Source organism: Cupressus sempervirens, chromosome 5 (assembly GCF_028749045.1).
Source record: "Cupressus sempervirens isolate cs-2001-9-10 chromosome 5, ASM2874904v1, whole genome shotgun sequence".
NCBI lineage: Eukaryota > Viridiplantae > Streptophyta > Pinopsida > Cupressales > Cupressaceae > Cupressus > Cupressus sempervirens.
Window position 1 is genome coordinate 89528355 of NC_143122.1, and position 16778 is coordinate 89545132.

The window sequence follows — 16778 nt, forward strand, 5'->3', positions numbered from 1 at the left end:
TTTAATCTATTGTTGGTAGTGGCCAACCAAATTTTAGTGGCATTAGAAGTTGTCCCAACTCTTCCAAGTGGTTCTTGCATTTGGCACTAGAGCTATCTCTCCCTCTAAGAGGGAGCAGGACAAGGATACAAATGAGGGTGCTATAGAAGAAGGATGATCCCTCTTTGATGTTAACCTTGACCTTGTTGATGTATGGAATCCCAAAGATGATAAAGATCCTCCTTTGCCACTCACAACCATTGCTCTAGTCGCCTGACTACTTTTTATGTGATGTTTTCTCTTTGAATATATCCTATGTTTTTATTTTTGGACACTAACCACATAGTTTTTGATCCTCTAGGCTTTGCATGTATGACCTCATAGAAATTAAGTTTGTTTTGGTCAAATAATTATAAAATACTTTTCAGAACTTAAGAAATTAATCATATATATATATATACAAGAACAATTAATTAAAATCATAAATTGTAAACTGATTCTTGTTATACTACGTGTAATAATGATCAATTAAAAATAAAAAATCCAACAAGACAGTGGGATTCCAGTTAGCCGGTTGGATGAGGTTCAGGTACAGTAATCCTTCATATTCATACCCTTCACCAGTAGAAGAACATGAGTTTGCTTGATAAATGTGAAGAAGAGCCCACCCATGCATCTGATTCAATAATAACTGTAGGACTACATGATAACAACACAAGACTATTCAGTGACATCACGTCCAAGTTGAGCTCTGTCTGGGATCTGCTGGTCTGGTGATCTGCTGTGATCCATCCATCATGTATTGCGGATTCTCATAATATTGTGTGTATGCATTTTCAGGCACAAAAACAGGCCCATCATGGGCATTTGATGTTCCAGATTGTGATTGTGTCATAGAAACATCTTGATTCTCATGCATCCACGCAGCTGATGCCTTAACAGCAGAAGCAATTGTATAGTAGATTATGTCAAGTGTGACAGTTACCAAAGACAACACTGCTCCTCCTGCAAAAACTCCACTTTTCACCACATAACAATAGCTAGAAAAAAAGGCTTCATCTTCATTGTGCTGGTCATTCAGAGCAGCTCCAGCCAAAAGGACACTGAATGATATTATAAATGTAACCCTGTACACACACATCTCAACTACATCATACAATCTAGAAATTCAAATTACAATTACAATGTAAATCCAAAGCAGGAAACTACAGTAACCTAAGTTGACTTGAGTGTTTAACTTTATATAACCTTTCTCTCCAATTGTTGTGAGAAGAAAAGAATGAAGATCTGAAACATGATTAAGGATGCATTGCCTTAGCACTTTCTAAGTTTCTGGTTATTAATACACTAAAAAATTAAAAATTCATAAAACAGTTTGCAGTATTTACTATATATCTAATGTAATTTGCTTTCCAAGGACAATTATGGGAAGAATGCAGAGTGTAATTTTATGGGATACTTCTCAGTTAATCATAAGCACAAGCCATGGAAAATCAAATGTAGATTAAACTTTCATTGTTATAAATATTTGAGAGAAGTTATACCATGGACGATGGAAGTGTTGAGAATAACATATAAATAAAATCAGAATTTATACAAACAAATACATGCACAAAGTACACGGAACAAATGAAGTTATGTAATTAGATGAACCATTCATATCCATGAAAAAGCAGGCTAATCTCTGTTTTATTAATTCCGTCTTCCATGCTTAGTTACAGTGCTATACTCATGACCATTAAACTTACACCCAACAGGGACCATCGATAGATAAGAAGTTCATGACACATTAGGGCAGGGGTTATGTAACCACTGAATTGGTAAGTCGTATCAAGGGAGAACATTTAGTTTTTTTTTAAAGCTTTTATAGAAGATTATATAGAAAAACCAATCTTGTGGCTTGATAGCCACTATCAATTATGCAGCCACTAAATTTATAAGTTATATTATAAAGAATATTTTGTTGTTTTTTAAAATTCTTAAAAGATTAGATAGAAAATACCAATGTCATACCTGGATAGCCACTACCTTCAACAAGGACTCATTTATTCTCGGCTTAAAAATTTTGATGCTCTTACAGAGTATAGTTGAGTGTGAGTCATATTAAAGAAGAACACTTTGTTTTTTTCTAAAACTTCTAAAAGATTAGATAGAAAATACCAATGTCATAGCTGGATAGCCACTACCTTCAACAAGGACTCATTTATACTCGGCTTAAAATTTTGGATACTCTTACAGATTATAGTTTAGTGTGAATGTGAGATGCTTGTAACACTCCTAAAATAAATGCAAACTGTTTTTGGAGTGTACAATATGTGAATGAGAAAAATATGAAGAAATGGAGGATAAATTCATAAATTAATGTCTCTTCTCTTTTTAGAGGATAATGAGTATTAGTAACAGGTAGTTGCAAATATGGGTAGTTATATTTTCAACTCTATTTATTGTAAGAATGTCATTGAAAAATATCAATTTATGTTTTTATATAATATGTATTTTTTCATTTCTTTATTGTTTTCATTATTTCCCTTGAAAATAATTTTGGCATGATGAGTTCAACTGAAAAATAAAAAATTAAAAAATTAATGCTTTATATTCATATGTTTCTTTGTATGAATATGTTTTCCTCATACTTTGTGAGTTTGCTTTCTTATGGTCCTCCTTTCTCAATGAATTTGTTATAGGAATTTTAACTTTTTATGTAGCACTTATAAAGCACTTTAGATTCTATTTTTCTTCAGAGTATGATTGTATAATAGTTTTTAGTATTTACCATCAATATTTGGAAACCCATCACATGATCCATCATCAAGATGCAAGAAAATCAGAGAGAATAAAATAAAGATACATCCTAAATTAACCAATGATTAACTTACTATTCTAAACCCTTCTAAAAATTAAAATGACCAATCTGAAACAAATGTACTATAAGCACTGAATTCACAGTGAGTGGTAATATCTAAAAATTAGAGAATTTAGTTGTCAGCAAGACCCAATAGAGGAAGTTAGCTGATGACTAATGAGTTGGCCCAACATCCTAATTATGAAAATAGGGTTTCATCAATATAGGAATTGGCTAACGGTCATTGCAGAGACATAAATACAATTGAAGAAAAAAGATAAGGCTCAAACTTAGAGGAGATGCACAACAGAGTACTTCGTACATTTGAAAAAAAGTTGAACAAAAAGGTACATGTACACACCAGGAAAGAACGAGGCAAATGATGGCAATGGTGGTGTTGAATGGTGCCTGATAATGAACATGCCTTCCGCAGCAGAGACAACCAGCTGCAACATTTGTAACTACCTGAGCCATCATTAGAGCCAATGCTGCCACCACCCCCATTGCAAAAGCAGGACTCCTTGGATATATGCATCTCCCACTTCCATTCACTCTCACTTCATCTACCTGTCAATCAGCTTCAAAAGTTATTTTGCATGACCTCATTTCAATTCCTGTCCATTCTAATCTAGCAGTTGCTCTCCCCAGTTTCATCAGAGTGTAATCAAAATAACAGTTTTGTCTTGTTGATCTCGCACAAACTCTTTTGAAAACATTCTCTTGGTTAGTAATACTAACCGTGAAGTGAAAGACTATACAAGAAAAACATTAATATGAGGTCTTTCAGTTATTTTGATGAAATGTGATCTAAATTGTTCATATAAAATTTCCAGTTTATTACAAATCCCTGTAATCCTATCACTCTTCAGTTTCATCAAAATTCCTAATCTACTCATAAAATCAAATTAATTATGTCTTGTTGATCTCCCACAAGTTCTTCAAATTTTCTCTTGCAAATAATGAATATGCAGTGAAAACCTATTTAAGTGAAACATTATCTATCTAAAATGTAGGCTTCAGCATGGTAAGGGTTTGTAATTCTAGTTTTTTTTTTTTTTTTTTTTGAGTCTACATCTTTCTGATGACAGATCAAATCTCTTAACACAAATATAGAATGACAATATAACAACAAACAGTTGAAATAAATTTAGGAATTCCCTTAAATTCTAAGTCTAAAAAAACCTTTCTTTCTAAACAAATCCTAATTGCAGAACTGTATTCATTATGTATTCAAAAGAATAAGCCTAGTTCAACGCTTTCAATATTTCATATGCAGAACAAACTAACAAAAGACAATGGATATTAACAATTTATAATAGTTCTTGTTGTGATTTATGTTGTTTTTCAGATGATCAATTCTATGGTCTATTATCAGGATATTTATTGACGATCGATTCTATAGTATGATCTGAAACATGAATAACAAAAACACACATAATTGAATTCAGAAACAACAAAACACAATAGCTATATAAAGTAACAAGGATATTAGAATGCTTACCTTGTTATGTTTCACTTCAGCTGCAATGCCTAATAAAAAAGCTATCATACCCAAAACACCCACTAGAATGCAAATCCATGCTACTGATTTTTTCATCTTTGGCTAAAACTCTGCAGTTTGAGCTGTCCTCAGAAATGTGAACAAGTTTTGACAATTCTATTACTGAGAGATGTTACCTGAAATTAACTAGGATCTCTCTGAGTGCAATTATATGTATATCTCTTTTAGCATGTACATATATACAGTATCTTAAGTATTTCCATAAGCTTTCATATCACAAACTTTCTAACTGAACTCTACACCACGAACTTTCCAAAATACAAACAGGAGAAGCTCAATATGCTATTCCCCATTGAATTGGAAAATCATATACTTATGGTGACTTGATTTATGATGGGCACTGAACAAATGCTTTAGAATCCACTGAGAAAAGTGATGATTGGTTAAAAGTATGTGGTTTGTAATGCACATTAAAAGATTGGAAACATATCATATCAGTAGAAGTTTGCAGTTAAAAAACATGCATAAAGTTTTGAATACACAAAAGTTATTGATTAATATGGGGCCAGATCCTATGTGCCCATTTGATTGCTGTCGATGGAGATATGACTTGGTGACAACTTAGCAAGCAAATGCCATGATAAGTGATTTGAGTTTAATCAATTACTTAAGCTCATCTTTAAACAAGTTTAGGCAGATTGCGATGCACTAATTAAAGGCTTTCAAAAAATTAGGAAGTTATAAATGATTGCTGACCTTTTGAGAAGGTGTTTGAATTATTAGTACAAATTAAAGCTAATATATAATGGCTATCAGTCATTGGTCCTTCTAAAAGGATATTTTCATGATAAAGCATGTACTCATACAATCAGTTCACACATGGACTTACATAATCATAATTTAAGCTATTTGTATCGTTACTGCTGGGATAAAGATACAAATATATAATAATCTAAATGTCTTAGTTGAAATTAGTTCCATTTAAGAAAAGTTTTTTATTAAAAAAATGTTTACTTAAAAGTTTGTTATTTAAGAAACAAATAGATAGGTGAGAATAAGGTGGGTTTTTATAAACCAAAATCAACAAATTATATATATATATATATAATAGTGAGTTGGAGAATCAAATTTTGTTGAACACATTTCTATTGATGTAGTTAAAGGTAGGAAGTCATGAGAATGATGTTATTTTCATGTAAATAACTTCATAATATAATAAGGTTGAATGTGTTCTCACATATTTAATAAATCTAATTTTATTTTCTTTAGAAAATGTCTTCCACTTCTCTTTCTATCCATATGTTGTTTGTTGTAAGTTTCTGTGTATCTTCTATTATTAAGGCATAATGAATGTATTTGTGGTTTGATCTATTGTTAGAGAGTTGTCTATTGTTGATTTGATATTGTTAAAGTATGGTGCCTGTTACTTGTTCATTTATTGTAGGTGTATTTATAAATTGTTGGTTCATTTTTTGCTAGTGTGCCACCTTTTCTTGGTGGTGCACATTTTGTTGTCCCTTTTTTGATATGGTCAAAATCACTTACCCAAATATTTATGATGGAGGATCCTCTTAAACATTTCATTGGATATCCTTCTTGCAAACATCTTGCTTGTTTTTCCTCTACTCCCCTTTTAGCTAGGTGGTCTATGCATCCATGTACATGGCCCTCTTATTGTGGTTTGAGGGAAGAGGTTTTGAGACTCAAGGAATATAATTTTATCTCATAGAATTGCTCTCTATAATTATGATAGATGTGGTAATTTTATACTTTTTAGCAATGATAGTCTATTGTATCTAAGGGAATTTACTTTTGTACTAAGTTTTTTTTGTCATTTTCTACCATGTATCATGTATTAGAATATTGTTCTTAACATCCATTCATAGTTTTGAGGCCATCTCTACCTTTTGTCAAATCCTTTGGATCTTTTCTTTTAACCCCCTTAATGAATTTGTCACTTTTTTTCTTGTTTGATTCACCTTCATAATCCACCTCTTCATTTTTGGAGTGAATCCTACTTTGTGGGCATTGGCAACTCTAGTGTCTCTTTATGGGGGCAGCCAAGGGTAATCCTGGGCTAGTTGGGTGTGGGAGAGTGATAAGAGATCATCTTGGCCATTGTTTGGATGTGGTGGCACTTCCCTTGGGAATCCGGACCAGCCACTTGGTTGAGGCAATGACTGCCATTCATATTACAAAATTGGCTAAGGATAATGGAGTTACAAAAGCTATGGATGGAGGGAGATTCTTTAAATATAGTAAGTGTCTTAATGGATCCTCTTGTCCTTCATGGACTATTGAGATTATTATAAGGGAGACTATTGATATCCTACATACTATGGAAAAGTATTATATAACACATGTATATAGGGAATTGGATATGGTAGTTGATTCAATTGCAAATGTGGCAGCAAAGTGTGATCAAAAGATGAAAAGGTGGGATAATACTAATCTGCCCAAGGTTTTCATGTCGAGCATTGTTTACGACATTATTAATGAGAAGGAAGGAGAAATTAGTAATAAAAATGGAGGTACATAGAAGTGACAGATTGTTGATTATGATATACTAGAAGTGGAGTAAGGATGAGATATGTAATTATCTCTACTTTATTTCACATGCTTTCTGGGCATTTTTTAGAGAAATAGTGTGTATTTTCATATATCAATCTTTGATTTTTGGCACGAGTATTGTTTTCTATATCTCTCTGGTGAGTAAGGATTAGAATAAGAAAATGGGTGGACAAAGAAGGCAGCAGGAACCCTCAAACTATGAGAAATGGAGACAATGTACTAAGGTTTGGGAGATCTTAGAGAGGGGTGGTTTGACTACTTTCATGGAAAGACTCCATGGTGGGAATACGTCAGTTGTTTCTAAGAAAATGGAATAAAGGTATGCTGAATGTGGGAGGATGGAATGTTAATACCACTAAAAAACTTATTTCCAAAGTGACTAACATTCCAATTGTGGGCAGAAAATTCTATAGGGATAATAAATTCTCCAACACAACCATTGAAGAGTTTCTCAAGGAACTGTGTGAGAGTGAGGCCTTGGTCAAGCTAGCTTGAACGCAAACTTATTTTCAGCTCGACTGTATCAAGAAGATTTGGTATTTTATTCTGCATGCTATTTGACTATTATATTACTTTGGATGGTAGATTCTATAAGGTTTTTTCACACTGATTTTTTATTCTGAATCATTTTAGGCATGGTATCAAGATTTCTATACCCTTCTACCTCTATTCTTCGTTGAATACTAGAATTAATGGTATGAGAGAAGAAAGCTTTACCAATCCTCCCCTTCATGATGGTTTAATTTTTCTTATCTATGAGTACATTAAAGTTCATGTTGCAGGGAAATTTATTGACATGAAGGGTGTGGAAGATGATGATGATGAGGAGTCAGAAGAATACCAAGATTTATCTTAAATTGAAGATAGTGAGGACATGTATTTGGAGGGGGATGGTGCTCCCAAAATCAAGGGGAAGGGAAAGGGGTCTTCTCCCAAGGCTTGTATGTCTACTAAGAAAAAATTAAATCTTTTCTAGGTAAGAAGAAGAATACAAAGGCTGTAGGCTATGATGATGATTACTATGATGAGGATGAGGATATGGAGATGATATTGAAGAGGTGGGATATAGTAGGAAGAAGTTGATGAAGGGTGCTCCCCTTAATACCATAAACTCATAACATAAACAAAAAAATAATAGCAAATGCAAGAATAAAATATGGACTTCTTATTTGCGCCACAAATGCGGTATTATGAAATTCACAAGTACAATATTCTAACCCACATGGGTTCCTTCATTACAATAATCTGCAAGACAAGCTACGAATTATCACCCAAAGTTGTCCTAGACAATGTTCAAACCTTTCTTAAATAGGCAACTTTATGCCACCCAGGAAGGTTCTAGACAATTAAACTTAATACCTAGGGCCAACAGACCCTAACAATACATATAGAGTCATCCAAATACATCTTTGACAATTATTTTAGATATTTCAGGTAGCCCAACTTTAGAAAGCCATAACTCTCGAACCATTGCTCCAATTGGCTATTATAACCACTTTTCAGAAATACCAACTCCTGATCTATAGGCTTGGAATGGTGCAAGCACCCTTCCATCGAGTTTTCAGACCTCATCTGGGCACTTTAAGGCCTCCAACTATGAGCCTGAAAATTTTTGTGCAAATTTTTCCACTGAAGATCCATAATAACTTCTCTAATACTTAAGCTAGAGCAATGAGATTTTTATGGTAGGTTTACAACTCTAAAATGAACCTTCCTATAGAAAATGAGAACATTTCGAGCTTGTATGAAAAACTTAATAAAAATAGCAAGCTCCGAAAAATAACAACCCCCTATCTACTAGTCCTTATTAAAATAGAAAAGACTAAAATAAAAATATTTTTGGCTGATACAAGATTGCTTTTACACCTAGGATGCTCCTGCATCAAAAGCATTGGAAGGGATTAGAGAGAAAGTGCTATGGTGGCAGACCAGACAGTTTCTGCTATAGGAACTAATAGGATTAAATATGCTACAAGAAGTTATGCAGAAAGTTAATGACATATTTTAAAATTTTAATGTTTGTAATAAAGTCCTATGATGTGGTGGCATAAATGGAATAGTGATTTTATAAGCTCTCCAATTATAGCCACTTAGAAAAAAGTTAATTTCAGTTTTATGTTGAGTCAATTTTCTTTAAGAGTGTTTTTGTGTGTTTGATAATTAAAAGACCAACTATGAAATTGATAGCAACAAAAAACTTCCAACAGTTAGAAAGAGTTGGCAGAAAATTCTCACTTCTAACTGATTCCAATGATTTGAAAAAAAATGGCTTTTGATTCTAGGTTGTTGACATTTCATATTCTGAATGGAAAGAAAGAGAAGGAATGAAAAGAAAGCTGATTTAGAATGTAATTTGGGAGCGATCAGATTTAGCAAGAACGGAATAGAGATTTTTTTCTAATTTTGTGAGTCTATAGTCATGGATGTGTGATTTTCTTTGTTTTTTTCATAAATTGATATTTTGAATTCTAAGAATATATCAATGGTTTTGTTTTAGAATGGCAATGTACTGATCTGTTTCAAATCCAAATGAAAATTTCTGTTTTGAAGTTTTTTATAGGAAATTTTGATTTTCCTGAATCGTGAATGTAAACTTTAGTTGTTTTGAGAGTCACACCAGTGGATGGTAGTCTATTAGACTCTCTACTATCTATTTTATTAGATCGTAGTGAGCTATGTATTATAATGTTTTGTTTTATTTTATTTTATTCCATTTATGCGAAAGAAGTTTTAGTGGAGGCAAATGAAATTGTGGAGAAGACAGCCATAAATAATGTAGATGTATGTGAAGTTGGGAGAGAAATCTCAACAATGATAGATGTAAGTTGTCCTTTGGAAGGGCAAGAATACAAAATACAACAAGAATAGAAAATGTAGCAAGAGCACAAAGTACAACAAGAAGAAGTGCAACAAGTAAATTCTAATGAGAACAATAAAGAGGAAAGTCCTATGGGATTTGAGTGTGATAAAGTTTTGGTTGGAATATTAATGTGTCCTTTGAAAATAGAGATGAGTACAATGTTGGAAGGTACTCCTATGAAAATGAGTTTAGAGGCAAATGATGAAGCCTTAAAATTACATGGTGAAGTGAAATGCCAAGAGGAATGACATGAGGATGAAGATAAAGAATGTGTAGCAACAAGTTTTGAAGAAGAATCTAATTTATGGGAAGAGTTTACATCCATCATGGGATAATGACAAAGGCTTGGTGGTAGTGTGGAGACTCAACATGAAGAAGTTTCCAAAGAAGAAGTATCCAATGATGTTATGGACAAAGAAGATGAGGCTGAAAGTGTTTATGACAAGGTAATAAATTCTGATTATGTTTATGAAGAAGTATCTCTATGTATGGAGATATGGCATGTTTGTGAGAACAAGAAAGAATAATTTCATTGATGAGTGTATTTGGTGGAGTTACAAATGTATGTAGTTGTAGAGGTCTTACATGTGATAAAGTTGTTACTAGAAATTAATGATTAGCAACAAATAGTTTTCATGTCATAAAACAAAGACAAATCAAAGATTAAGATGAAGAAGGAAGACAAATACAAGGGAGACAAGGCCAAGAAAATACAAGATTGCAACTGGAAGATGAGTATAAGCCTAAAGTAAAGACGAAATGTTTTTTTTTCTAATATATTTTTTTTCTAGGTGTTTTTAAGAAGACTTCAAGGAGACAATATATTAAGTATCTAGTAAAATGGAAGAACAAACCTGCAATAGAAGATATTTGGATGGATGAGAAACAACATAGAAAGCATGGTTCATCACTAAAACATCTCATCGCTAGAGGACTTAGGATTCATTCTATAGGGGATTACGCTATAGTGGCAGACCAGAAAGTTTTTACTATAGGAACTAACAGGATTAAATATGCTACAAGAAGATATGCAGAAAGTTAATGTCATGTTTTAAAATTTTAATTTTTGTAATAAAGTCCTATGATGTGGTGGCATAAATGGAATAGTGATTCTATAAGCTCTCCAATTATAGCCACTTAGGACAAAGTTAATTTTAGTTTTATGTTGAGTCGGTTTTCTTTAAGAGTGTTTATGTGTGTTTGATAATTAAAAGACCAACTATGAAATTTATAGCAACAACAAACTTCCAACAACTAGAAAAAGTTGGTAGTAGATTCTCACTTCTGACCGATTCCAATGATTTGAAAAAAAATGGCTTTTCATTCTTTGTTGTTGACGTTTCATATTCTGAATGGAAAGAAAGAAAATGCATGAAAAGAAAGCCAATTTAGAATGTAATTTGGGAGAGATCTAATTTAGCAAGAATGGAATAGAAAGTTTTTAATTTTTATTTATTTATTTTGTGAGTCTATAATCATGGATGTGTGATTTTCTTTGTTTTTTTTGAATTGATATTCTAAGTTCTAAGAATATATTGATGGTTTTGTTTTAGAATAGCAACATATTGATCTATTTCAAATCCAAATTAAATTTTCTATTTTGAAGTTTGTTATAGGAAAATTCAATTTTGCTAAATCGTGAATGTAAACTTTAGTTGTTTTGAGAGTTGCATCAATGGATGGTAGTCTATTAGACTCTCTATGTTCTATTTTTTGGGATTGTAGGGAGCCATGTATTATAGTGTTTTGTTTGCATCTTTTGTTAAATTTATTTAGTTATCTCAATTTGCAATTGTGCAGAAGACATTTTATAGATTCGGTGAATATATTCATATATTCATCAATATATTGAAGGTCACATAGTCAATATGTGATAAGGGAAAAAATTGTTTATATATATACGGAACATGCAGAATTTGTAAGTGCCTGAATATTTCATAATCGGTGGTTGGGTTATGCTCAAGTTTTAAATTCAAGCAAGCAAAAAAAGTGGTGTAGATTCAAATATGAGTAAATGTTATTTGATAGTCAGTTTGCAATCATTTTGATGTTTCATTTTTAGTATTCAAAGATGACCAAGTCATCCATTTATTTTAATATAAACGAGGAAGTGGTTTGTTTGCACTAAGTTGATGTAGGAAACCGAAATGTGGCGACAAAAGGTTAAGAAAGTTCCCGTTGCATGTTAGTTTATTAGTGGGTAATTGAGGAAGTCAGTTGGTCAACAATCTGAAGGATTTAATAATCATTCCTGAAGGTGTATGTACACCTCGATGCAACTTAGATGAGTGATTAATTTCCTCCTAAGTTTTACAAGGTGAGGCTCTACATTAGAAAGAAGAAGAAGAATCGTCCAACCATGAAAACCCTTAGAACCCTCATGGCCAAGAAACATGCCAAATTTGTTATCATGTCTAATGATTAGGATGAGAAGTATATGGATATGGAAATTGGTAATGAAGAGGAGGGTACTAGAAAGAAAATTTATCTTGTAAGGAAAAATTAGAGAATTGGGAAAGGTGATATTGGAGTCATCAAGGTCTCAAATTCCCCATTAAATCTAATAAAAGACCAATACATGGATGCTTGTCCTAGTGAGGAGATCAACTAGAACACTAATTTCACCTAAGTTACTCAGACCTAGGATACTAATGCGAACCAAGCTACTATGATTATTCCTTCTAAGGGAGGAAAGATAGTCTAGAAGAATATGAGTGTGAACTTGGTGAAAATTGACATTGCTGGAGAAAAAATAAATCTTATGGTTGGTGAGGTGAAGCTAGGAAAAATTGAACTTGAGGAGATTATTGATCCTTCTATGCCAATTCTTAGTGACTATAGCAAAGAGGAAAATACATGGATGTGTTGAACAATGCCAAAAACAACATATTAGATAACTTTAGATTAATCAAATGGAACTTATTTCACCAGATTATGGATTTGAATGAAAAGGTGGGTACCCTAGAGGGTATAATCTTTAATCAAAGCATCCCTGACTCTATTGAGAAGGAGAGTCCTATAATGGGTTTTGTGATTGATATGGCATCTTTTTACAAACTAGAAACCAAGGTGCTTGAACTAGATAACAAGGTGAATGACATTGAAAGCACTCTCAGAGGCATTTTTGATCAGAGCTACACAATCCTTAATGCATCTAATGAGTACCTCAAAATTATCATTAGTAAGTTGGAGAATGATGTATGGGATAAGGTCATTGTTATTAATCCTGAGGATCAAGGAGGTGCTACTGATAGAAAAGAGAGGCTTGTTAAAAGAACCAAAGCCAATACCAAGAAGATGGTTGTGCCTACCTCTACTAATGTTAGTCAACTTAAAGATGTTGCAAAGAAGATGCATCACCTTGAGCTACAAGTTGCAAATCTCCTAAAAAATATGGTTGGGGTCTTCCTAATGTCCTAGTGTTGTCTATTTTCTTTTGTGTTTTCAGTTAGTTGGTTTGCATGTTGTTCCTTTTTGGTTGTGTTTTTTTTGTGTGTTGGCTTTTTTTTTCCCCTATCTTGTCCACTAGGCTTATTTCTTAATCTTTAAGGTTGTAATGTAAAAGGTTTTATGGGCCACTTGAAATCCTATTTTGTTAATAAAAAACTCTAGGGAGTCTAATGTCAATATAAATTGTGTTGGCTAATGGGGATTACTCTAATGAAATTAATAGAGAAGAAAGGGAGTTAAGAAATAAGTGAAAATAAGTTGGGAGGGAGGAGATCTTCTAGAAACAAAGATGCAAGATCCAATGTCTTATTGAAGGGGATATGAACACTACCTTCTTTCACAAGCCAGCCTTTGAATAGAAGAAGAGAAACATTATTTCCAAGCTACAAGATGATAATAACAATGATCTTATAGAGGAAGTTGATTTAGTGAATTGGGCTACTAAATACTTTTAGGATATTTACAATCATCATGTCCTTCCACCAAATCGGAGCACAAGCAAGGAAATTCTAAGAACTATTACCCAAGTAGTGGATGAGGATATAGACCAAGATTTGGTCAAGAAAGTGAGTGTGGAGGAGGTGAAATAAATTATTGTCTCCATGGGGGATTTCAAGGCCCCAAGCTTGGATGGCTTCCCACCTACCTTCTTTTAGGAATTCTAGAAAATTATAAAATATGACCTCACTCATGTGGCTAGAGACTTTGTAAATAAAGGGGGATTCTTGAAAGAGCTTAATCAAACATAAATTGTCCTAGTTCCTAAAATTGGTCAACCAACCAAGATGGAGGATTTTTGGCCCATTAGCTTCTATAACATGGTGTATAATATTCTTTGTAAACTACTTGTCAATTGATTGAAGCCACTCTTGGACATGCTCATTAGCCCATCTCAAAATGGTTTTGTCCCTAGTTTCCATATTTTGGATGCAATTATTACTTCTCATGAAGTCTTGACGAACTCGGGCATGGAAATGAAATTGATTTCTCAAAGGCATATGATAAACTAAGATAGGAATTCCTATTTGAAATCTTGGCTAGGTTCAAATTCAAGGAGAAATTTATCCTCCTGATAAAGGAGATCATAAATTGTTTCCAATTTGTTGTTCTCCTTAATGGAATTCCTTGGAAGTTCTTTCATACTACTAGAGGGATCAGACAAGGTGACCCCCTTTCCTCCTACTTATTTATCATTTTTTATGAGATCCTAGGGAGAAATCTCATGGCTATGGATGAATAGGGATAGTTAAAAGGCATTAAACAAGCCACTACCCTCCCCCCCTGAGGTTTTACAATAATTTGTGGATGATCAAATCTCTATGGAACTTCTTCAATTAGAGAGGATAGGTGATGTAAGGAACTCCTTGACTATTATGTTGAGGCCTCTGGACAAAAAATAAACTGTCATAATAGAAAGTTGTACTTCTTCAATACTGAGAGAGACCATCAAGTTCGGATAATAAGGGAGTTAAATTGGCAAATGGATACTCTTCATGAAACTTATCTTGGGTTTCCCTCAAGTATGCCAACTTAATTGGTATTCAACATTTAATTATTGAGGGTAAGTCATAGTTCATTATTGAGGCAGTTAAGAAACAAAATAAAATTAATTGGAAAGTTTCCACAATAATCAATGGTGTCCATACCTTTATATTGAGATTTTGCAAAGTAGTCATTCAACATATTTACAATGAAGGCAACTAGGTGGTTGATGTGCTCACAATGATTGGTCATAAGATGGTTGACACATGCAATTGGGTTAATATTGATGGTCTACCACCTAATATATAGGCCTTAGTGATAAAAGAAATAAATTAACTTTTAGGGGGTTGATCATTAATTATTATAAGTGTGTCACCTTTTGGGTAATCATTATTATGGCTTCCTTTTTAAAAGGTGATATAGGCTGAAATAACTCCCATAAATTTAGAAAGACAATGATTGGCCTTAGAAATTGTTATCAACATTTAAGGGCTAAAAGCACAAACCTTTGTCACCTTTTATAAAGGAAAAGGATATCAAAACTTAAATTGTTCAACTTTAATGATAGAAAAGGGACATTTGTGTTTAGAATTTGAAGATGATGTAAAACTAATGAAATGTGTAAAATTGGATGAAGTTTATGCTTGTAATTTTTTATTTTTAAATTGAGTGAAAAATTTATCATTTTAAAAAATAATTTAAAGTCTATTTTTTAATTTTTTTAAATGCTGAAAATATAGAGTTTCGTTCCTACTAAACAAATATATGAAAATGATCATATTTTGGTCTAATTTTAAACTATGTTATAGTTGACATGTATACTTAGTGGACAAACCAAACAAAAAAATGATTTTGGACTTATATGTTTCAAGTTATAAGTGTTCAAAGTCAAACTTATAAAAAATTGACAGTTCTTTTTTCCTACCAAACTTTTTCTATCAAATCTATATATATTTTAAAACAAACTATATATTCTTGAAGATGACTCTCTCCTCTAGAGGTACACATAAAGTTTTTATTTTTTGAACATGATTTAGTATTTTTTTTCTTGTTTTGAACAGACATCTTCTTGAATCTTAAAAGACCTACTTGTAATATTTTATAAATATAACATATTGTAAATAATAAAAAATACTACCAAATTTATATGACCATAATCTTGACTCCAAAATCTACAAAATGCTATTTTTAGTTTTTAGAAAAACTTCATTTTGTATGGTGAAATTAGTATTGAAAGTGAAAAGTACTGAGAAATTGCATTTTTTGCTTGTGTGGCTACCACTTAGGATGACACATAGACAGTTATGGCCGAAACCCTTTCGGTCATAATAGTTTTGGCCGTAACCCTTGTTGGCCCAAGAAAACGACTAGTAGTTACATTGGTTGTTTCATTTAAAATAAATTGGTTTTAATTTCAATTTATAATAACTGCACAATAAATTGTGGAATTTAAAGGAGTATTTTCAAAAATAAATATTTTTTGAAGTCATGTTTATCAATTATTTTGTGGAGTTTAATGAAAATTAAAAAGGATCATCAATAAGGAATTCTTTTTCACCTAGTTATTTTCATGTACGCTGACTAATACATCTGAGGCCATTTTTTGACCATTATTGGTCAAAATTTTGACCCACTTTTCGACCAAACTTTGACCAACTTCAACCAACTCATTGGTCAAAAAAATTTTGGTCAAAATTTCGACCAATACTTTGGTCGAAAAACTTCAATAGCCATAGTGCAAGTTTTGCCTAGAATTGGTCAAAATTTTGATCAATGAAGATATAAATTTCGACCAATGATGGTGGAAAGTATTGGCCATGAAAGGAAGAAATTTTGACCAATGAAGGTAGAAATTTTGACCAATAAAGGTCAAAAAGTTTGACCAATGAAGGTAGAAAATGTTGACCAAGAAAGGTAGAAATTTTGACCAATGAAGGTAAAAAATTTTGACCAATGAAGGTAGAAAATGTTGACCAACAAAGGTAGAAATTTTGACCAATGATGGTCGAAAAGTTTGACCATTGAAGGTAGGAAATGTTGACCAAGAAAGGTAGAAATTTTGACCAATGAAGGTCAAAAATTTTGACCAATGA

General features: G+C 32.5%; 1 protein-coding gene across 1 annotated transcript; it reads right to left on the bottom strand.

Annotated features, from left to right (window-relative positions):
• Positions 1-476: 476 nt before the first annotated feature.
• On the bottom strand, positions 477-4707 carry LOC149554687 (protein VASCULATURE COMPLEXITY AND CONNECTIVITY-like). Its single transcript, XM_089828740.1, has 3 exons — positions 4323-4707; positions 3183-3388; positions 477-1106 (listed from the first exon to the last, which is right to left on the bottom strand). The coding sequence occupies exons 1-3, from the start codon at positions 4416-4418 to the stop codon at positions 713-715; spliced, it is 696 nt and encodes a 231-aa protein (XP_089684866.1). The 5' UTR covers positions 4419-4707; the 3' UTR covers positions 477-712.
• Between the last annotated feature and the right edge of the window lie 12071 nt (positions 4708-16778).